Genomic DNA, 22,438 nt, shown 5'->3' on the forward strand with positions numbered 1-22,438 from the left:
GATTCCAAGAAGCCCTGTACATGGCAAACTCTGTATCAAATCATCTGCCCATGCATCCATTCATCATTCCCTCATCCCGGTATAAAAACGCCTGAATATTTACTCACATAACATTAGAAATATCCATTGAGTCTGTGCGTTATGCAGCCTGCAAAATCCACAGTGCCCCAGCCCGTAATTCCAGTGTTGTGAAGTAACATGTATTTGGGAACGTCCGGCCTCATCGCCCACGTCGCTATTGCGCATCCCAAACTATTCATATCAATCATTGCATCCTCGCCATGGCCCCTGTCTCAAGGACATTGAACAATAGAACGTTATATTTGCAGTCAGACCTGTGGGCATCTCCTCGCCGCTAGCTGATAACCGAAAGCGCCGCCCTTCGAATTCCTCATTTGCAACATCACGTCGAAAAGGCATCTGTGGCCGTTTGAAAACACAAATTAATCCATCTAGTGCGGCTGTGTGTGAAAATGGCAACTGCCTTCACCCACAAATGGGATGCCCCGCCCGTCGGTGCAACTCGGTACAGTGATGCATGAGGGCCCACCGTTACTCGAGTACTACGTTCCACTGACCCTTCACAAGTGTGTTCGCGACTGCAAAGATTGTATGTGAAACAATGGGACCATAGCCGAATGAACATATCAACCAATGTTACACGGCCATCGGGTACAAATACATGATTGCAATAGCAAGATGCCATTCCTCGAATTGCAGCGTTGTGTGCGGGACGTGCTCGGCCAAAGGGGAGAGCAGCTTGCACAGGTGGAATGAATCACCACAGGTGGAGGCCATACAGCCTGAAAACACATAAATTGCACACCCAGTCTCCTCCCACAACCACACCCACTCCGAAATGCTACCGGCAGGACTCGCGATGTTGGCCCTGGGGGACCTGATAGCACTGCAAGTACTCCAACTCCAAGAAGAAGACGAACACCAACTACAACCGGCCGCACGGAGGAGACGCAGGAGGAGGAGGAGGCCAAGGCAGGGCCAGCAAGGGCCGCCAGCACAGCCACTACCACCACGCAGGCAGCCCGCAATCCCACGCCTCCGAGCACATCCGTTCAACCTCACTGATGAGCAGATCCACACCCTCTACCGTTTGGACCGGGACACCATAGCCGCCATTGTGGACATGACACAGGCTGACCTTGTCAGCATGATAGATAGCCCAACCGCCATCCCACCCTTACTGAAGGTGGTGTCTGTACTCCACTTCCTGGCCTCAGGCACCTACCAGCACACAGTCGGACAGTTGCATGGCATTTCTCAGCCACTGTTCTCACGGACACTATTGCAAGTGCTCGATGCCCTCCTGCAGCACGCAGACGACTACATCTCTCTACCACGCTCGGAGCAGGAAATTACCAACACAAAAGTGGGATTCCATGCACTTGCCGGCATACCGGGTTGCCTTGGTGCCATCGACTGCACCCATGTGGAATTGGTCGTCCCACATGCCATGGAGGCCCAGTACCGCAACCGAAAACAATTTCATTCCCTGAATGTACAAATGGTGTGTGACTCCAACAGGATCATTACACATTGTTGTGCCCGATTCCCTGGATCAACCCATGATTCTATGGTCTTGAGGAACTCTACAATACCACGCTACATGGAGCGACACGCAGGGAACAGATCCTGGCTACTCGGTGAGTCTCATTTCATGCATGATGATGTGGGGTATGTGATTCGGCAATGACCTGGCAGGAAGGGGGGGGGGGTGTGCGTACGTAGCAATGGCATTCCACATCATACGTTTATCGTCCACATACAGGTGATGCTGGATATCCACTGAAGAGATGGCTCCTCACACCAGTCCGGAACCCACGGGACCAGCATGAGGAGGACTACAACCATGCCCACTCACGTACCCGTGTAGTCATTGAACAGGCATTCGGCCTACTGAAGACTCGTTTCCGCTGCCTCAGCAGGTCTGGCGGGGCACTCCTGTACCGCCATGAGAAGGTTGCAAAGATGGTCATGGCATGTGTCATGCTCCACAACATGTGCGTACGTAGAAATGTGCCCATGCCCCCTGACGCAGAACTGCAAGCACCTGAAGATGGTCATGATGAGGGTGGGGATGTGGCAGCACCTCAAGGAGTCTGCGAGGCACCAGAGGGACGTGACATTCGTCAGCATCTCATTGATGCATGCTTCTAGCACTCACGCCTGGTGGCTGATACATGGACACGGTACTCGTGGCACTGTGTGTGTCTGGTACATGCACAATATGGACTGTACGCCTATGATGGCCTAGTACACAAAGATCATTGTCCACACATCTCATTGGTTGATCGTGCATTGTTTATGGCATATGTGATATCATGTTGAACACCCTATCGACCCGCCACCCAAGTGAGCCCAACACACCCCCTCCACCCTCCTACCTCCCCCCCGAACACCAGTGTCCAAAGATGCTCATTGTCAGTGGGCAGTCGCTATTGCAAGCCCCCTCTGCGGGTATCAGGGGCACCCCTGCCTGTGGAGCGCAGGTTCCTCCCAGATCTACGTTGGGGGCTGCCCTGGACGGAACTTGCAACGGATGATGTCTGTGCCTGCTCACGTCCATGCATGTCCCTAAGGGTTTGTGAGAGCTCAGTGAGCACACGGCGCACTGCGGCAAGTTCGGCACATACGTCTTTGGACGTCGCATGCAGTTCCCCCCTCAGGCTCTCGGTGCTTCTCTCCATTTGGACTCTCAGGCACTCGGTGCTACTCTCCATTTGTGCCCTTAGTGTCTCTGTACTTCTCTCCATTTCTGCCCTAAGTGTCTCAGTTGATGTTTCTATGTCTGCCTTAGTGCCCCCACATTCATCGGCATGGTCCTTGAGGAGCGTGGCCAGTTGCTGCTGTTGCACGATTAACTGGTCGAGGGACTGTTGCCTCTGCTGGGCCATGGCCATTTGCGGTGGTGTCACAGAGGGGCTGGTGACCTCATGTTGCCTTGCCACAGGGCTTGTGGGGGATGGCCAGTCGTCGTCTTGTGGGTGCCCCTGCGTGGTATCCTCATGTTGTACGGGATGGGACAGACAGGGGGATTGGGACAGGTCATGGATGGATCTGACTTCGACATCCCCGTCTTCTGTGTCGGAGCATGCTGCCATTAATGGGGTGTCACCTATGGTGCTGCTGCCACCAGAGGCAGTGCCTTCTGTGGCATCCATTGGGGGGACCTATGGTGCTGCTGTTGTGGGCATGCTGGCTGCTGGGGTGCCTGTTGATGTTCCCTCCTCTGTGCTGCCACCTGATTTGTGCTGCTGCCGTGTCTTGATGCGTGCAGCTGAGGTGGAGGGTCTTTGGCCGTTGGTCTTGGCCCTCTTTGCAGGTGTGCTGGTAGGGGTGTCCTGATGCTCGTCGTTTGGATCGGACCCTGTGGTGGAGTAAAGGAGGGCGAGGGTTATTAATGGGTCTGTGGGAATTGGAATGGCATTGTATCACATGCATTGGGGTGGTACCTGAGGGTGATTTGGGTCGGGGCCTTGGAGGTGCTTTCATTTGTGTGTGGAGTGAGGGTGCAGTTGTTTGGCAGCCTGCAGTTAGGGTGTGCCTGCTGCACGTGTAGTGGGTGTTTTAGGGGTTTTTAATTATTTATGTATTTATTGTGAGTTTTAAAGTGCGCTATCAGGCCAATGTGTGTGGACGTTCTCCTGGACATGTGTTTCTGTTGCACTATGTGGACACATGGTACTTCACATGATTGGACATTGTGGATTTAGCTTTGTTTCATTTGGGCCACCTACCTGATTCTTCGGATGTCTGCACTCCTTTCTCCATCCCTCCGACTCCCTCTATGCTCTCCATTCCAATGGTGGAGGCACAGATTTCTTCCCAGGGGGTCAACTTGATGGGTGATTCCGATCCTCCCCCGGTGGCTGTGGCAATGTTGCGGTTGGCAGAAAGTATGCTACGGACGCGTATCCGCAGGTCGTCCCATCGCTTTCTGCATTGCTGTGGGTTGCGGGGTGCGGTCCCCACCGCACTTACCCGCTGTGCCACCAGAGCCCATATGGCCTTCTTGTTCGCAAGTGCCGTCCTGGTCATTTGTGTGGAGAAGACGACGGCAGCATTCTCCTGGAGGGTCTCTGTTAGCACGGTGAGTTCCTCACGGGAGAAGTGGACCTGCCGCTTGCGGTCGCACGCTTTCTTCGCTACTTTTCCCATTTTTCTTGGTTTCGCTAGGGTGGATGACGGGTTGGGGTGTGTTTCAGGGTAGTGTTTTTAGTGGTTGTGTGGATTTTGTGGTTTTATAGGTGTACGGCGGGATGTTTCCCGTTCCGGGCCCATGTTTTTACTTCCGTTTCCGTATATTTACGGTCACCGTACTTTCCGGTTGGCGCTCACTGCGGTGTCCGCTGAGATGGGTGGCGGTATTGCACCTAGGGTGCCGTACGGCAGCGGTGTGGGCCGTTTTGGGGTCATTTCCGCCATCGCGGACTTTGCACTTCCGCCATGCCGTGGTGCTCGTGCCCGATGGGTCGGAATGGGCCGCACTTTGCTTCATCGTGCAATGGCGGAAACGCTATTTACGCTGTGGCGGTCCGGTCAGTCACTTTCCGCCAGGGTCGTAATGAGGGCCATAGAATCTATTTCTCCTTCTTGTCTGACATCAGTTGATAATCTCACATCCAAAAAGAACATTTAAACGTGAGCCAGAGAAGGCCTTTTCTTATGCCCATCATTTGACAGAAAGTGGAGCAGAATGACCTTTTCTTCTTGGTAGAGTCATCCCCTTGATGCCAGCATTGATATATGGTCATACTGTTCAGGATGAAGTAAACCCGATATACTGTGTGTATGTATGTGTTTCCAAGCAGAATTCAAAGTAAATCCCTAGACTGCAAAAGTAAAGGGCAGATCTTGTGTATGTCCTACACATCATACTGAATACTGAGCTGCTATGTGTTTGTTGTTCATGGATTTGCAAATAAGGGAGGTTCAGAAAACAGGAACCAATTCAACTAGAAGAAAGGATCTTTATGTCATCCATTTGCCTTATAGCTAAAAAAAATACCAAGAATATAAAAACAAGGCTACATGTGTATATGATGCAATAGGACTTCAAAGGCATTGTTGAAGTTGGGAAAAGTTAGGTGAATGTGGCAATCCCATTATGGGGCCATATTAGAGAATCTTTGCACTGGTGCAAGTGCAATTTAGCACGATATTAGCACTGGGGCAACATTTTCCGCATTATGAAATACATTTGGGCCACATTAGAAAATCTATCCCCATGACAAGTGGGGTTTTGCGTGGTATGAGCATTAGTATTAGCATTAGGGCAGAGTGCCCTTGGGCAAACACCCCTTCTTTCAATGCATTTTTGCTCCAGGGCAATATTTTTGACCTACTGTCACTAACATGTACAATCGCACTTCCGATGGTGCAAAGGTTTTATAAAGTGGCCCCAATGGTTTTTGCTCTATGTCAAGATTTGCCCTACTGCTATCGCAATACAAAATTGCGTTTGCACAGTTGCAAAGATTCTGTAATCTGGTCCCACGATTATTAAAGATGTATTTTCTTTCAAAACAATAATAATTGACAGGCACGAAGGCCAATTTCCAAACAGAAAGGTTGACCTATCAAGGGCAATACTAACCTATACGTTTGAATAAAACAAACCTTTAGCATTTATTTGAAATGTAGAGATACAGCGAAGGGACTACTGGGAACACCAGAATGTCCAAAGAACAGCACGAATGAGCTTTTTTACACCGGATTTGTCCACTCCTACAACACGTATATATTTGGGTGCTGATATGTCACAGATATGTGGACCTTGCCTTAAAGTCTGTCAGGTGTCGATTGTCCCAACATTTTCGAGAAACACTAGTTTCTGGCGTCCCAATTATCTTCGACTCAAACGTTGGCATAAATCCTCATGAGGGCTATTCTTGGTTAAAGCTTCCAAAATCTTATTTGGGACACGTTATGTCCATTGGCCATCCAATGTCGTGCCACAGCTGAATCAATTTAACCAAGAATAGCCCTCATGAGGATTTATGCCAACGTTTGAGTCGCAGAGAGACATATTGGATTGACAAACTTGGCAGTCTGGCTCCCAATGGGTTAAATGAGGAGATCAACTTTCACTGTTTTCTCTAATTGTCTCTTATTGTTTTCTTACATTGCATTTAGCATCATTTGGTTTAGATTGACACCAGTACGTATATGACCTGAATGTTGAGGGTCACTTGAATGTATATAAATAAGAGATGTTTCCCATGTTTAAAAGATGTCCTGCATGCTGCGCATCCTGGAGTTCCCCCAGGACCCGAGGTGCCGTCTGTCTAGACGACACCACTAGCGGCATTAAGGCACATACTATTAATATAAGGTACAGCCCTAGGGTTGCTCCCTAGGCTCCATCCATCCTACTTAGGCACGTTCATAATTAGTACAGCCATTACTTTTATCTAAATGGGTTTATTCAATCTTAGTATTTTTTCTATGTCCATGGATGACAGATTACTTTTTTCTTTTTTTCTTTTTTGATTCTTAGGCGATGACTTTTACCATTACTGCCTCAGGAGGTCCAGTAATTAGATATTTTGATCATATTGAGTTTATTGACCAGTTCTCGGACACGGGTCGCGGCTCGTGTTCTTAGAGCCGTGATCACGTGTCTTACACAACTGAGTTGCTTGGCTGCGCACCGATGCAAGGAGGACATTCTGCCTTCAATCACGTGTCTTATTAAACCAGGTTGCTCGGCAACGCGCCGATGCAACGAAGACAGTCTGCTTTGAGCAGACGCTGAGAGAACTTCTCCGCTTCGTTCTTTACATATGGTGAGTTACAATCTACGCCTGTTTATTTCTATTTAGCGTTTAGCTACACTTTGGAAAGGTCCTTTATATATATTCACTTTACCATTCACAGCACCTGCTCGCCGTACACGGTGGAGCAGCCGGACCTCTGAAACATAGATTTCGCCATTACTCACCTACATCAGGTAATGGACCCGATTCCCTCCATTTTGTTATAGGTTAACTTTACTTGCCTTTGTACTGATTTGTTTCTTATTTTATATCTTTTGACCTGCCTTCTGATCCGGCTCATTACATTGTCGGGTATGTGTTTACCTTCATATTTTTTCAACTATTTGGATGATGACTGTTCATACTGATATTTATATACCTACGTTGTTTCTAATATGGGAATTATTCTATATTGGATATTAATCTTGGGATGGTTGGCAGAATTGCATGTGAATGTTATATGTTTATTGTTTTAGACTTGCCCTGATGAAGGAATTTGTTATATTCCGAAATGCATTGGCACAAAAATAAGTCTTCAGATAGAGTGATTTATGGCAATCTCTTCCTCACGAAGAACAATTTTGGTGGCTACTAGTCACTTCTTTCTATAAAATAATTTTCAACATTGAAAATCACTATATATTTGACTTTTGTATTTTTTCAAGAATTGGATCGAAGGAACTATACATAGTGAAATTACAACTAATATAGAACCCAGTATGGGATTCCAGAGAGCGGCTGTATGATTGGGTTTTCACCTAATCTTTGTTTCTTGCTCTATTGTGTACTGTGCCTGGTTCAGAGTGAAGGACACATTATTTCGACCAATTTGTTCTAGGATTTCCATGAATATTGAAGGCACTGAGGAAGAAGTGTTGGGGTGATGGAGCGGCATCATGGTAAGCAAGTCGTGTAGTCTCCAATTGGACACTTACTGTCATTTAGTGGGAGTAACATGTGGTTCAAGCTGACTGTGTCTGTTAATGAAAGGGGAAGTCACTGGAGAGACCAACAAAGAGCTACTGGTGTTGAGGTCTACTAGGGTGCATGAACCATAGTGAATGATGGCAGAAACTCTCACCACCCTCTAGAGACCGTCTCTTCTTAGTAAGCTGCAGGCATTGTGGATGAGGGTCTCTGGACTGTGGGTGTACGTGGGTGATATACAGATCTCAGTCATGCAGAAAGTGTAAAATGTGTGTGTGGGGCTCAGCTTGGCAATATGCTATGCATGTTAGGTATTTGAGTGCATTTAAGGGAACACAACTCGTCATGTAGTGGTGGCAGTGTTAATGCTGATGGGCCTATGGTGATGTGTGAGGTAGCATCAAGGCCATGTTCATGATGTTGCCTGTGAGCAGCAATGTCACCAATGAGTGGAGATGGTGTGTCTGGGCTGGAAGGAGAAAGACACAATTGCAGGGAGCACACCTGATGTCTGAGGAGCAGGGCACCTGGCTGAAGTGTCTCCAGTGTCAAACTGGTCCACACAGGAACAAGCCAGTAGCATGGCTGTCCTACCCATAGTATTTATCATCTGCGCCACAGACTTCCAACACGATTACTAGTTATTTTCCACCAACTAACACCCAATCTGCATCTGCTCTTTCTGACTTTGTGGTGATGTACAAAACCTATCACACCTTGATCGAGGTGGGAGGTGGCACCCTAGACACTTTGGGCAAGGCTCTTTCAGAAGATACAACCAATTGCCAATGCACAATGTACAAAAGTGTTATTTTTTTACCTTTTGTTATATGTATGAATCCTAGTAATTTTCCCTTCCCAGTTCTTACCTATGTTTTCCTTACCCGCCAAAACGGTCCTTTTCAAGACCAACTTTTCAATTATAAAAATATACAATAAAAACACATACTGTATATATGGATCAACACCCTTTCATTGATCCTTTCAATACAGTGTGTGTTAAGAAAACTACATACAGTTATGTATTTTATTAAAGCCACGGTTATCCCCTGTGGAAGCCACAGTTAAACTGGCATGGCCACTAATTTGGGGCCATCACTTTCATCCTCCAAGGGGTCCAGATGGACCCTGTCCTGGCGCCTTTGGCGCCAGGCTCATAATAAAGTGTGCTCTGCACACTTTTTGTCCAAAGCACGTGCATCCAGGCCAGGTGTGGCCATTGGAAGGCATTGGAAGGCAAGTGCAGAAGTCTATGGGAGTGGTGAGGTGGGGCCACAAGGCGGAGCTAAAGGGGAGTGGCTGGGGCCAGGCTATTTAAGCCAGCCCCACCCGTGTGTAGAGGCTTTGCGTTAGTCTGCTGTGTGCGGCGTAACGCTTACCGCCATCTGAAGCTCTTACCTGTTTCCAGCTCAGCACGCATCTCATCAGGTCCTGGACACCATCTTCAGCGCACACCTTACCTGAATCCAGCTTGCATCTTCAGCGTGCATCTTACCTGAATCCAGCCATACCATTGCTCACAGCGCAGCTACTTCAACTATACCACTGCAACGCGCATTTTACCTGAATCAGCCATACCATTGCTCACAGCGCAACTCCTTCAACTCTACCTTTGTGACGTGCACCTTACCTGAAGCAGTCACACCATCGCTCGAAGCACAGGTATCTTCAACTCAGCATCTACAGCGTGCATCTTACCTGTCCCTGCAAATCAATCGCCTCCAGCTTGTCTCATCCTCACCTCTTCGAGCGCAGCTACACGGGAGTCTTCTTCTCGCCCAGCATCCTCTCGAATCTTCCATCTATCAGCCGCTGACAGGTTCTCGGATCGCTGCTCTCCATCATCCGACGCCAGGCTGCCCCTGCAAAAGAAAACAAACGCACAAGTTTAGAAACTGCATAAACATTTAACGCTTGGCTGTGCAATACCTATGCCTTGCGTACCATCTTGAAACCCTACTTACCTTCTAGTGGGGCCGCTCCATTTCCCTCCTGGTACTGTGTGGACTCGCCTCCAACTCTGTGATGCAGAGTGGCCATCTTCACACCTATTGGGAAAAGGAAAAGACATTATAAGAATTACGGACAAGAATCATTGGGAAAGACATTGCAAAGGCATACGGACAACAATCATTGTTACAAACACTTACCTCCAAAGTGGATTGGTCGCAGTCGGTCTGGGCCATCATGTATACAGATCAGTGAAGCAACTAGAGCTACCTACAGCGCCCCTGCTGAAGAGAAGCAGGATGGAGAGATCATCCTTACAAAACAACAGGTGAGAGTTTATGGGAAAACGCATGCTCCTCTCATTCTGGCAAGAGGGGTTCGAGGGGGATCGCAATTCAGCTGCAGCATTTTCACTGCCTCTAACCTTCTCCCAAGGTAATTGCCAGCGACCAGAGCAGTCCACACTACAGCAGCTGGGTGTAAATCCGGATCCAGGGGAGCCAAGGCCAGGGAGGGCTCCAACCATGCCCCAACGTCCCCGCAGAGATCAGGTGAGTGTAACATAAACCCCTCAGTCGTTGCCGCATTTGCCACGCATGCATCCTTGGTAGCCGTGGCTATAAATCCAATTAAAAAAAAACATATCTACATCTATATGTGGGGAGTAATCTTGTAAAGATTTAATTTAAGATATTTTGGGTGTAGTCTTTGTACACAGTTACTGAACCTCTTTATTAGCTTTCTATTCGTCAACAGTACATATAAAAGTAAACAATTAAAAAAGTTAAGTAAATATGCAAACAATGTTTTTCAAGTCAGGTTTATTTTGGTGTAATGTGGTTGCACAGTTTCTTTTTTTTTTTTTTTTTTTTTTTTATTTGTGTATGTTCATTTAGAACTTTACAAAAGGACGAGAAGATAGCTTGCGCAGAGAAAACAAAGACAAAGTCCAGTGGCTGCACAAGGGGTAGGACCGTCAACCCTCTATCCTCTGCATAGTGAGTTGCAGTATTTTGATTGATGCTAGTAACCAGGAGGTTCGATCCCCTCCTATCAATCTGTTCCAGCAGGTGTCTTCGTCCCACCCATATTCCTCTGAGCTAAAGTGCTTTATGTAGGCCGATCTCAGGACTAGGGTTTCTGGGCATGAGATCAGTAGGTGCCTGATGGATTCTGTTTTGGCGTTACACAGACGACATATGTTGGAGTCAGATAGGCCTCGGATGTTTAGAATCTCGTTGGTTTCCAGCAGATTTAGCCTGATTCTTAGCATGTAGTTTCTTGCCCTCCTATTTGGGAATTTTCGGAGATATTGCATCGGCTCGTTTAGTTTAGAGAGCGAGGGGGGAAGATGGAGAAGAAGTTTATTTTTGGTGACTAGGTCTTGAGTCTGGATCCAGTCTAATTCTTTTAGTTTCTTGTAAACTCTCAGGGGGTTTGTAATGAGGTCTGCTTCCGTGCACGTCACTGATTCCAAAAGGGACGTGGTTTTGCCTTTCCAGGTTTTTAGCATCTTGACTTTGCCACTTTGTAGTTCTTTGTTCAACAGACCAAAGATTTGCTCACTGTCGGCCGTGATGCATTTCCTGAATAACCTAAGTGAGTTTAGGTTGACTGTTGCTGTTAGTGACAATAAGCTTAGTTCCTGGCGGATTGCAGCAATGGAAGTGGACTTTGGAAGACCCAGGACTGTTTTCCAGAACTTGCTCTCCAATTTTTGCCAAGTTCTTTCTGGGATTGTTGGCATAGCCTCAGCTCCATAGGTGATTGAAGGGACGACTTTTTTCTTGTAAAAGTCTATTACCGGGATGCACGAAAATTTACCAAATTTTGAGTCAATCGCCTTTGCTTGGGAGGCTAATTTCTTTAGCTTTGTTTCCAGGGCGATCTGCATGGATAGTTCGTTTTTTGAGGAGTCGATCTGGACGCCTAGATATTTATAATCGGAGACCCTCTCAATCTCTTTTCCCTCGAGGCGCCATTTGAATTTTTCAGAGGATTTGTTTTTCTTCTGTCCTCCTTCCAGTGTCATTATTTTTGTTTTTTCTTGGTTTATTTTTAAGTTGTTTTCAGCAGTATAGCTCAGGAGGTTAGATAGTTGTCTCTGGAGGCCGATCTGGGTCTGGTCCAGGAGAATTAGGTCGTCAGCATACAACAGGTGGCTTATTTTCGAGGATGCAAGAGCCGGTGGGAAAGTGTGTTCCAGGTCTACTGAGTCCCCGTAATCGCTGATGTATGCAAGAAACAGTGCAGGAGCTAGCGGGCATCCCTGTTTTACCCCTCGCCCAGTCTGAATTTCGTCTGCTAGGGCGCCTCTTTGGGAAAGTCGAACCCTGAGGGAAGTGTCCGTGTGGAGAGCTTTGATTGGTTGTAGTATTTCTTGTGGGCAACTCCACCTCTCCAGTTTTTCCCAAAAGCGGTGTCTATTGACAAGTTCAAACGCCTGCGTGAGATCGATAAAGGCGATGAAGATTCGAGATTTATTTTCCTAAGCTTTACTTTTTAGAGTGCTGATCGCTAAGATGTTCGCCATCGTGCCCGTGTTTTTCTTGAAGCCCGATTGGTATTTATCGTTGCATGGGGCAGATTTAGCCCAAGATTGAAAACGATTCAAAAGTAAGCTTCCAAAGACTTTGCCGATGCAATCCAACAGGGCAATAGGACGATAGTTTCGGGGGTCAGTGATGTCCCCCTTTTTATAGATGGGAACGATGATAGCTTTTGTCCAGGACGGCGGCAGGGATTTCTGCTCAGAGCATTTCTGAAAGATGGAGGCTAACAGTGTTGCCCATTCCTGACAGTTGTTTTTCAGGTCGATGTTTGAGATCCCGTCCGGGCCCGCTGCTCTGGAGATCTTCAGTTTTAATATAGTTGCTGATTTCTTGTCGGTCGTCCAGTTGGATCCAGGCTGACGTCTGGTCTGTGGTATCCCGGCAGGTGGTTTGAGCGGGGGCTCGGAAGACCGAAGAGAAGTGCGTGATCCATTTGTGCTCCGGCATGGCGTTGATTGTGGAGTTGTTTATTGAAGGCACCGCAGATTTCAGCAAAGACCAAAATTCTTTGGCTTTATTGCCATTGATGGCTTTTAGCATAATTTCGGCATCTTGTTGGTATAGTCGGTGACAGTGTTCTTTCACCCATGATTTATAGGTTACGATTGCCGATTTTAGTTTTTCTTTATTTGACGGATCGTTACCTAATTGTCTTTTGAGTTTTCGGAGCTCCCTTCGTTTTGTCACCAGGGTGGAATCATAAGCATGCTTTGGAGGTGCAGAGGCCGGGGCTTTCTGTTTTACGTTCGTTCGATGTTTTAACAGCAGAGGTACGTAATCGAGACTCTTTACGCCCTTAGATCTTTCTTCCCCGGTGTAGTTTGCCAGCAGAGATTTAACCGCTCGAGTTGTCAGGTTTAGGTGGTTTCCACGGGCGTTTGATTCTACTTCCATGGTGTAGGGTTCAGGCGCCTTGTGGTGGTTTACCAGAGACATCGTCAGCTGATTGTGATCGCTGGCTGTGGTCTGTCGGACTTCAAAGGTTTGTACTTTGCTCAGAAGGGGTCTGGATACGTAGATGTAATCTATGGTCGCTTTTAGCGAGCCTTGTTCCCAGGTCGGCAGACGATTTTCATTTGGGAATACGAAGTTCAGGTTTTCGAATTTTCTGGAGGACATCAAGGAAGACCATAGGTGACATCTTTTCAGTGCTGTTGTGGTTTGCGAGGATGCGTCCAGTGTTCGCACTTCCTTGGGGCATTTGGCGTTCAAGTCGCCACAGATGATGATTGAAGAGACCTGTCGTGTTGCTTGAATTTCGTCAACTAGGTTTTCCATCGTTGAAAGGTAGGACTGGTTGTTTATTGCCACTGGGTTCCAGTAAGTGTTAATCACCGCTATTTGTGATGGACTGGAGGAGGGTTTTTCAGCCCATTCGAGTAGTACAGCTAATATTGAGAGATTTGCTTGAAGGGTAGACTTAAGGGTCAGCCCGATTCCCTGTCAGCAGGCCAAAAGGAGACCTGATGTCGGCCGACCTAGGGCTCCTTTGTTGGCTGGGGCCAGGATTGTATCGTAACCATCCATAGCTGGATTTTGTCTGAGCCAGGTCTCTTGGAGACAAATGATGTTGAATGAGGCTAAGTTTGCGTCACCCGTTGTGGTAAGATGTAAGTGTCCTCTCGTGTTCCATGAGCAAAGATGTAGTGATGATGTGAGCCGGTCGACGTTCCGTTTTCCCATGAGTTCGGCAGGCCGACCTGCGAATTGCTATTTGAATTGAGTCCCGTGGGATAGGGCCTTTGGGAGCCAGGCCCACAGCCCCTGTAGTTTCGCGGCAGATTTTGAGGCTGTAGAGGCGCTTTCTGTTGGGGCTCCGATGTTCGTCCTATTACTTTGCGCCATAGACACGGTCTTAGTCAAGTTGAGTCGCTCTGCTTTTGGCTGTTGAAGCTTCGAGGTCGTCGCTTCTATGGGCTTTTGCGGCTTATCGCACCTGGGGATGACGTGTTTAATTTCTCGGTGGCTCTCATGTGACTTTGAGGATGAGTTTACCACTGTTCGGGTGAGTTCTGGAAGTCTTCGTGGCTCCGCTTTCTGCCCTTTCCCAGAGATTTTGTCCTTTCGGACCGATTTTCTTTCTGGGTTGGTTTTCTCCCCGCTTTGCAAATTTTGAGGGTCTCTTTGCACAATATAACCTAGCGCAGCCAGGTCGTTTGTTGCGTCCGCGATTTTCGTCTTTATGTGCTTTGAGATTGGGTAGATATAGGCTTTCGCTCTTTCATTAGAGTGGTATGGGTCGATGATTTTTAGGTCGGAGGACTTGATCTTCCGGAGGGTTGGGATCAGGCTGAATAGCATGAGGATCCCTCTTCTATTCAGTATGATGTCGTCGTCGTCATTTTCAGCGTGTTGTTCGAGCTTGATCGGGGACTCCCTCATGGAGCCGTGTCTTTTCCGGTGTTGTTCAGTCCTTGAAATGAAGTGGGGACGCAGGTGTTGCCCCCTTTTGTCGGTTTTTCTTGGCTCCGAATATGTGTCTTCTTTGGACTTTTGGTGGAAGTCCTGAGTTCGTCGTGTCTGCAGTGGGCTGTATTGGACGCTGGAGGCTGACTTTTTGCAAGTTGGCCCCTCGCGTGCTGGTGGATATGTGAATGACACCGCTCTGGAGCTCATAGGGCTACGGGAGGTAGCGGGTTTCCGACAATGGAGGATTTTCCTACGCTCTTCCAAGGTGATAAAATTGTGTGGCGAGTCCTCTTCTGACGATTCCTTTGGGTTTTCTTTTTTTGCATTTTGATCCACTTTAGGTGAAAGAGTCTGCGACTTTGATGATTGAGGCATTTTCTCATTTTTGTCAGGAGGTGGATCTTGGGTGTCTTCGAGGTGTTGAGAGATATTCATCAGAACCTCGTCTTCTAGGAAGTCCTCTAATGTTCTGGGGGAGGCTTTTGAAGTTGATTGGTTTGCGGCCGGACTCCGGGCCAAGTTCTTTCTTTCTCTTTCTTTTTTGTTGACCGTGAATTTAATCGCTTTGCTGAGTTTTGATTCTGGATTTCGGATTTTCCCCCAGAGGGGTTGTTTTTTTTTCCGGTCTCGTACCTGTAAACAAAGGGTACGAGGGGTCTATCACGCTCACTATCGGTTTCGAGGGGAGCGAAGCGTTGACTGTTTCATCTGTGATAACAATCACCTCTTGTGGTTCAGGAATTGGTAAGCCAAGGTCCAGTAGCTTGTTGGGGACTATGCTAGAGGGTGGAAGTGAATGTTGTGCTGAGGAGATTTGGCCTCCCTGTTTATCCCCCACGCAAGATGAGATGAGGAGGTTTGCCGTATCTTTATGGCCTTTTTCCATGACTAGCTTTAGGGTTTTGAATTTGTCGTCTAAGGCTGTGATGTATCCTTCCAGAAAAGTTAGTTTCGAGAGCATTGTAGCTTGCATCGCTATGTTGTCTTTCAGATTTTCGTTGATGCCTTCATATAGTTTGGTAAACGGGTTCATTGCAATGGTGATAGCTGACATCATTGAGAGAAGGTCTCTCTTGTGTTGCGTTGCAGGCTCCATTGGCGAACCCTGGGGTGGAGGGCACTGTTTAGGAACTGGCGAAAATGAGTTGGACTTGTTTAAGATCCGTCTTACTACAGGCGAAGGAGGTAAATCAGGTGGGCCACCACTGAGTCGCCCTGGTAGGTATGATTTTAGTGTAAGGGCGGTTGAAGCTCCGTCCTGCCGGGTGCCAATCGGCCGTTCCTTATTTGATCTGGGCGCGGCTGCATTGTTTGAGGGAGTTTCAGGCTTATGTTCAGTTTGCGGGGGGGTTGGCCTCTGTGTTTCGGTGGCTTGATCTTGAGATGACTGTGGCCCTGTCTGCTCTGGAGTTTCGGGGAAAGCGTTTGGATTCGGTTGATTTGGCTGTAGGGAGTCTTCACTAACTGGTTGTGAGGCTTTAAGATTGACCAGAGCCGAGTTTTCCCTGGATGAGGCTGTTTGCGTTGCGCCGACGAGCTTTTCTGTGGGTACGATAGCTCGGTTGGATTCTGTGATTTGTTTCGGCGTAATTTCAATATTAGATGTATGCTGGGACCCCGATACTCGGTATAGAGTCGGGTCAATTTGTTTTACTGGTTTCTCCTGTAGGGCCTGTTTCAAAGGAGAAGCAGGTTGTATGTCGTTTGCAGAGTTTTGGTGTTGAACACACGGATTTGTCGGTATGGTTATTTTCCTCGCTTTTTCAGGGGGTTGGCACGTTTTTATTGCCTCCAGTATTTCCTCATCGGTAAGGTCCGCTTGCCTGGAGTGAGACTCTGGCACGAAAGCATGAAAGAAGTCAGTTACGAGGGTAGCGACCGATGGTTTTGTTGATTTCGAGCCCCAGGGTTTTTTTAATGCTTGACCACTTTTTTGGTTTTTTGACGTATGTAGCCTGGTTGTGCTTTTTTGTGTTTTATTTGTAAGTTTTGAGGGAGCTTTCTTCCAGGTGGGTCTTGAGTTTCCTGTATCAGGGGACTCTGCCTCTTTCCTGGTGCGTTTTTTGCACTTGAGCTTCCATTTGTAGTGACACGTTGGTGTCTTGGTTGGCCTTGATTGAATCTGCGTTACTTTCGGGACCTCTGTGCTCTACTGAGAGGACTGTTGGACCATTTCGTGGCGGGCGAGGTGGCTGCGCCTCCTCCTCAGCGGGGGGCGTGGCCTTGTGGCCGTCGAGCCCTTCCCACTGTTTGTCACGTCCTGCCGGGGGATGAGCGATGGAAACTGGCTCCTCCCCCAGAGAGGCCCGCGGGTGCACAGCCTCTTTCGGGGCCATTTTCGGGGAGGCCGTTGCCGAGGGAGCAAGACTTTGTTCTCCCTCCAGGCCGACTCGCGGCGTCCGATCCGCGCTCTCCACCAGTGCGGGCCTCTCCCCCCGCTCACGGTCCTCGATCCTCCCTCCGGAGGCCATCGGGTCCCGGGGCTGTGGGGGTGGGGGCCGCGGGCGAGAGCGCGCTGGCCAAGAGCTGGTGGGGGCCATGGCCAGAGCAGGGACTCGTTGGCGCGGGCACAGGATCGCCGACGGGACGCCCTCAAGGTCAAGGTCCGGGCCCGGCGCCGAAGACACGGCCTCAGATGTCCGCCGATGCGGGTCCTCTGCTTCCTCTGGGTTTGTTTTTTGGCAAGTTGTTACAGGTTTTGTTGTATTTGGCCCGGATTTTTCAAGAAGGTCCTGTTTCAAACGGGCGTTTGCCATTGTAGCTATTGGGGTTTTTAGATGTTTATGGGGTGGGCCCAGCGGGTGGTGAGGTTGTACGTTGTGGTGTTGTAGGCTTTTTTCTGCAGCGGGGCGTGGGTACGCGCTTTGGAGCAGACGACCCTCCTGTATATCCGTAGAGTCTCGGTCCGTGGCTATGTCCATGGAGGTGGGGTCCGCTGATGGTGTTGCCATTTCAGTTGTTTCAGACGTGCACAGACTGCCACAGACTGCAACTCTGCAGCCAACTCCGCGGCCGCTCCGCGGCTGAGTGGGGGTTTTATGGATCCTCCCACGTATGAGGCTGGACACAGTAGAGAGACTCCTGTCTCTGGAGAAAGGGTTGGAGTGACTGCCACAGACTGCAACTCTGCAGCCAACTCCGCGGCCGCTCCGCGGCTGGGTGGGGGTTTTATGGATCCTCCCACGTATGAGGCTGGACACAGTAGAGAGACTCCTGTCTCTGGAGAAAGGGTTGGAGTGACTGCCACAGACTGCAACTATGCAGCCAACTCCGCGTTTCTTTTTATTTTACTTTCTACACATGATACATAATTTTCATTAGCCCATGTGTCTGTATTATTAATGTCAATCATGTATGGAATAACAAAATCCTTGAAATTCAAGGAAAACACTTTAATTGCAGGGATTTTAAGGTGAGTAATCCATTCTAAAAAAAAAACAACCTTGAAAGTCAAGGAAAACAACTTTAGTTGCAGGGACATTAAGGTCAGTAATACATTGTAAAAAAAACTTGAAATGCAAGGACATTTTTTTAGTTGTAGGGACGTTAAGGTGAGTAATCCATTCTAAAAAAAAACTTGAAATTCAAGGAAAACTTTAGTTGCAGGGACATTAAGGTGAGAACTTAACGCAACAAATCCTGAAAATTCTGCTAAAGCGACCTTGACTTCACGCCCCTGGTTGCGCAACCAATGACCTCAGTGATGACATCACAGATCACATCACTGATGACCTCGCTAATTACCTTAAAACAGTAACTGTCATGAAGCATGGCCTTCAGCCATGGTCAGTGTGCATGGCCAAATATATTTTAATGCATGAATGGGTACTAATCATGGCAGTTAGTTATGGACAGTGGTCAGTCACAACCTTCACCCAAGTACATTATATAGTTTAAAACACTAAAAGGCTACCAACCATAGATTTTTCCTTTCACCAGTGGCTACAGCTTTCAACCGTGTCTATGTCTACTGTATATTATACACACTGATCAGGCCCTAGGCATTGGCTTCACCACATTATTGGCCACTGGCCACAACTTTGGCTGTGTCCAATATTACATATAAATGGGCCTCTAGCCATGGCCTTTGATCTTGAGAAGTTCATACTGCACAAGAATCAAATTAATGTACCTACTTTCACATTTCAGGTGAAAGATTTTTTTCAAAACTTTTTAAACCCACCATAACTTTCTTGGTGTTGTGAAAACATGGCTAAATGCTCCAACCACAAAGCCGTCAGGACTATATAGCACTGATGATCCCTAAGAAGGGTTACACCAGTTACGTAGTTGTCCTTACAACCTTGCAAAATGTCTGTCTTGGGTTTATTTAACTATGCATAAAATAGCACTGCCGTCTTAGACAAAGACAATTTCCTGGAGAAAAGGTTTACATTTGGGCTAAATTGCATAACCACAATGCATTGCTGTTGTGGCTCAGAATTGGAGGTGAACTTTCAGCGATGGCTACTAGGTGCGCCGTGGAGTGTGTGACTTGACTCAAATGGATTTTCTTACATACGTTCACTTTCATAGATAATATCACTTACTGTAGTCATCAGGTATGGAATAAAATTAAATGTAAGAAAAGTAGGCAGAATAGGTCCATCCAGAATTCCTTCTATATTAGAAGGGGAAGCCTTGAGATGTATGGGACCTAGTGCCCAAAAGCCAGAGGTTGCAGTTACAGTTCCTTCAGGAAAGGGATTTCAGAAAAGATGCAATGTGTCATGGGGGAATTCAAAATAGTTCAGAGTTTCCAAAGTATTTCAAAGTGAAATAAGCATCGCCCCAAAAATCACGTAACTCCTCCTCTCTATCCTAGAGCCAAGATAAACTGTACGGTAGGATCCCTGACACAGCTCGATGACCAAAGGTCAGGCCAGAGTGACAATTTAGGGGACACACAGCTTTGCAGCCAATGTTATCCTATGGAGTACAGGGGGTGACAGGAAAATATATTTTTACCTACCTCCCTTCCATCATCAGGACAGCTTCCAAGTGGAGGTCCAAAACGAAGAAAATCAAATATCTCAACAGGACAGACCCCTTAGGACACCTCACAGTGTGGTTGAAGTCAGATTTCAGAGATGGTTAGTACAATCAGGCGATGAAAGGCAATCCTTCAGAGACAAACACAAGCGTTCCGGCGCAGGTTCCCTTGAAGATAGGAAGCTGAACATACAGGAGCAGGCTATATAGCACTAGCTGAGGACCCACCAAGTTCCAAGGCTCAACTTGGAACTTTAATGGCTGCCGTGAGGTAGCCCAGGAGGGAGTTTATCAGTCCACTGGGCCGTCCAGGGACACTTCTGAAGGCTCTGCTGGCACAGATCCTAGAGCGGGGTCAAGGCTAGTTGGTCACACTAGTCCAAGGGTTGAAGTACCGATGAGAGTCTTCTGAGATCAGGCAGAGGAGCAGGGCTTCACCAGGCCCAGGCCAATCACTGGGGTTGATGATGAGCAGCTGCAGGAGTCAGTGGGCTGCTCTTCTTCGTGGAAATCTTGACGCCAACATGGATCTGGAGAATGGCTGTAGCAGTCCTCCTTTTATCCAGATTTGGGCACCCCAACAATAAAGAACTCCTACATTCAAACAGCCAGTGGGGGTCCAATCATGGGCTCCACTGGTTTCCACATCTGCCCAGCAACAGACTTTCTTACGCCCAGGGATGTGGACTGGGTCCAATCAGTTCCAGCCCCTTCACCTGGCTCACACACACAAAGGGTCACTAGCTCACAAAAGCTAGTGACCCAGGAAAGCTTTCCCGGGAGAGTGCAATACTTTTTATGGGTTTTCCTGACCTGTGAGGGCAGAAGAAGGCCAAATTACAATATGGCTAAAGAACAAGTGAAAAACCTTGTGACACAGCCATTTGGGTGCCAACCACCTTTTGAAGCCATTCATGGTAAATGTGAAAGTGCACAAGTAAAACATTACAAAAATGGTAAACATATCATGCTGCCACCAGCTTGTCTTAGGCATATATGCAAATCAATCAAAAACACCAAAGGTAGAACGTTATAAGGATACAAACTATCCTAATTGCACTTTATCCTAAGATGGTGTGTGCAGTTGTAAAAGTGAAATCTTAGGGACTAGTCAGTTACCCCATAATAATGAGCAAAAGGCAAATAAACCTCAGGGCTTTACTTCCCTTCAAAAAGTCAGCACATGGTTCACAAACAAGCAAAAAGAAGGGTGTGCCTTTGAGATCAATGCAGGGAAATGTGTAAAAAGAAAATCTTTCCTAACAATGGGGCAAACACATTTTGAAACAAATCGAATCGTGTGGCTCTACTAACATCAAACTTGGGCCACCTTAAATTGCTTCATGACTCAATCTAAAATTGTATTGCTTGAAAGTGTTTCCCTTAAAGCAGGCATTATTCACAGGCATTGTTCACAATTAAATATGATACAACACAGATGCATTGCAGAACATATGTAACCACACGTTTGACTATTTATACATTGGACCATGGAAACCTATTAGAATCGTTTCTTACCTGTATTGTATTGTTTCAGAAGTAGTTGATGCTCTCAGTTTTGTCATTAAAATCCTTACTATATTAAATAAAAACACAAAATTGATCTGAAAGAGACAAATATTATTGATTTCATCAGAGTATTAAAAAATAAACAGGATGTGAATGGCATTAGACTTTTGTAGCAATCATATATTCTTGATCCTTTTGCAGAATTGTGGAGCAAGGAAGGGTGTAGCAGGGAATGTACTACATTGCCTAATGTACAACAAAGCAGATCTGTTCTATTGAAATGGTATGGCTACATGACCTTGCAATTGGTTTGACTTCTACATGGAGTTTTCTCAAGAAATCTTAAGTTGTGTTTGACCTACTTCTTTCTGTCTTCAATTATGACCCTGAGTTCAGACCCCTGTGACTATATTCACATTTCGTGCAACTTTTTTTATTGAACACTTTGTAATCACAATGGATTTGGAGAGTGCAAAAGCAGTTTTCAAAATGTTATGAGAAACAAGTGCACTTGGACAGTGTAATGTGTGCGTACGCTGACTGGAATGGAGGCCTGTAATTCACCATGTTTCTTATTTGCAGAATGGGAGTGGATGGAAGACTGCCCACGCACAGGCAATACAACTGGGGGACACACCAACAAACCCACACAGAGCATGGCAATGAACAGCAGAAGGAGCAAATCACTTGCCCTTTTTCTATCAGGTCACACATTGCCCTTGTTCCAACCTGGCAGGCATCCAGGTTAAAATATTCAGGGACTATTTGATTTGTCAACATGTTTTCCTAAACATGCTTCCATACTCTGGATGTTCAGTCAACTGTTTTACGTGAATGTGGGTAATTGTACCCTTTTCTCTTTTCATCTTCCCATGCACAAGGTCTCTGCCATGGACCTGGCCCCGACATTTGCTGTTTTTTTTTTAACAATCATGATTGTATTTGAGGTGTATTTGACATGTGCAAATTGTATTTCATTGCCTTTACTGGAATTTGCATATCATTTCCCCAACTCTCTTTACAAGATGATAAACAGTAAACTATAAGTGACAGACAAAATTACAAACGAACGGAAACGTGATTAATAGAGATATGTTGCTTAAACCTTAAGAGAAAGCGAGAAAAAGAACCAAGCAAATCTAAGAGAAAGAGGCCAGGTGTTCCACTGCATGGCAACCAGAAGGAATCAAGAACGGAAAGGAGGCTCGGCAGAAGGCAGGCTCGGACTGGCCGATAGGGCAATAGAGCAATGCCCAAACCAAAAATGCAAAAACGCTAGCCTGGGAAAGTTCTTTTGGTCAAAGTGGGCCCCTTTTGTTGCCC

The 22,438-nt window shown here is 47.0% G+C and overlaps 1 protein-coding gene across 3 annotated transcripts in view; it reads right to left on the minus strand.

Annotated features, from left to right (window-relative positions):
• The window catches only part of CRHR2 (corticotropin releasing hormone receptor 2), a 2,206,543-nt gene that overhangs the window by 165,824 nt on the left and 2,018,281 nt on the right, over positions 1-22,438 (minus strand). For all 3 annotated transcript variants that reach the window (XM_069647696.1, XM_069647698.1, XM_069647697.1), the window contains one exon: positions 21,125-21,210. In XM_069647696.1, the coding sequence (XP_069503797.1) occupies positions 21,125-21,210 (86 nt within the window). The remainder of the gene's footprint in view (positions 1-21,124; positions 21,211-22,438) is intronic.

Source organism: Ambystoma mexicanum, chromosome 2q (assembly GCF_040938575.1).
Source record: "Ambystoma mexicanum isolate Mex_15411 chromosome 2q, UKY_AmexF1_1, whole genome shotgun sequence".
NCBI lineage: Eukaryota > Metazoa > Chordata > Amphibia > Caudata > Ambystomatidae > Ambystoma > Ambystoma mexicanum.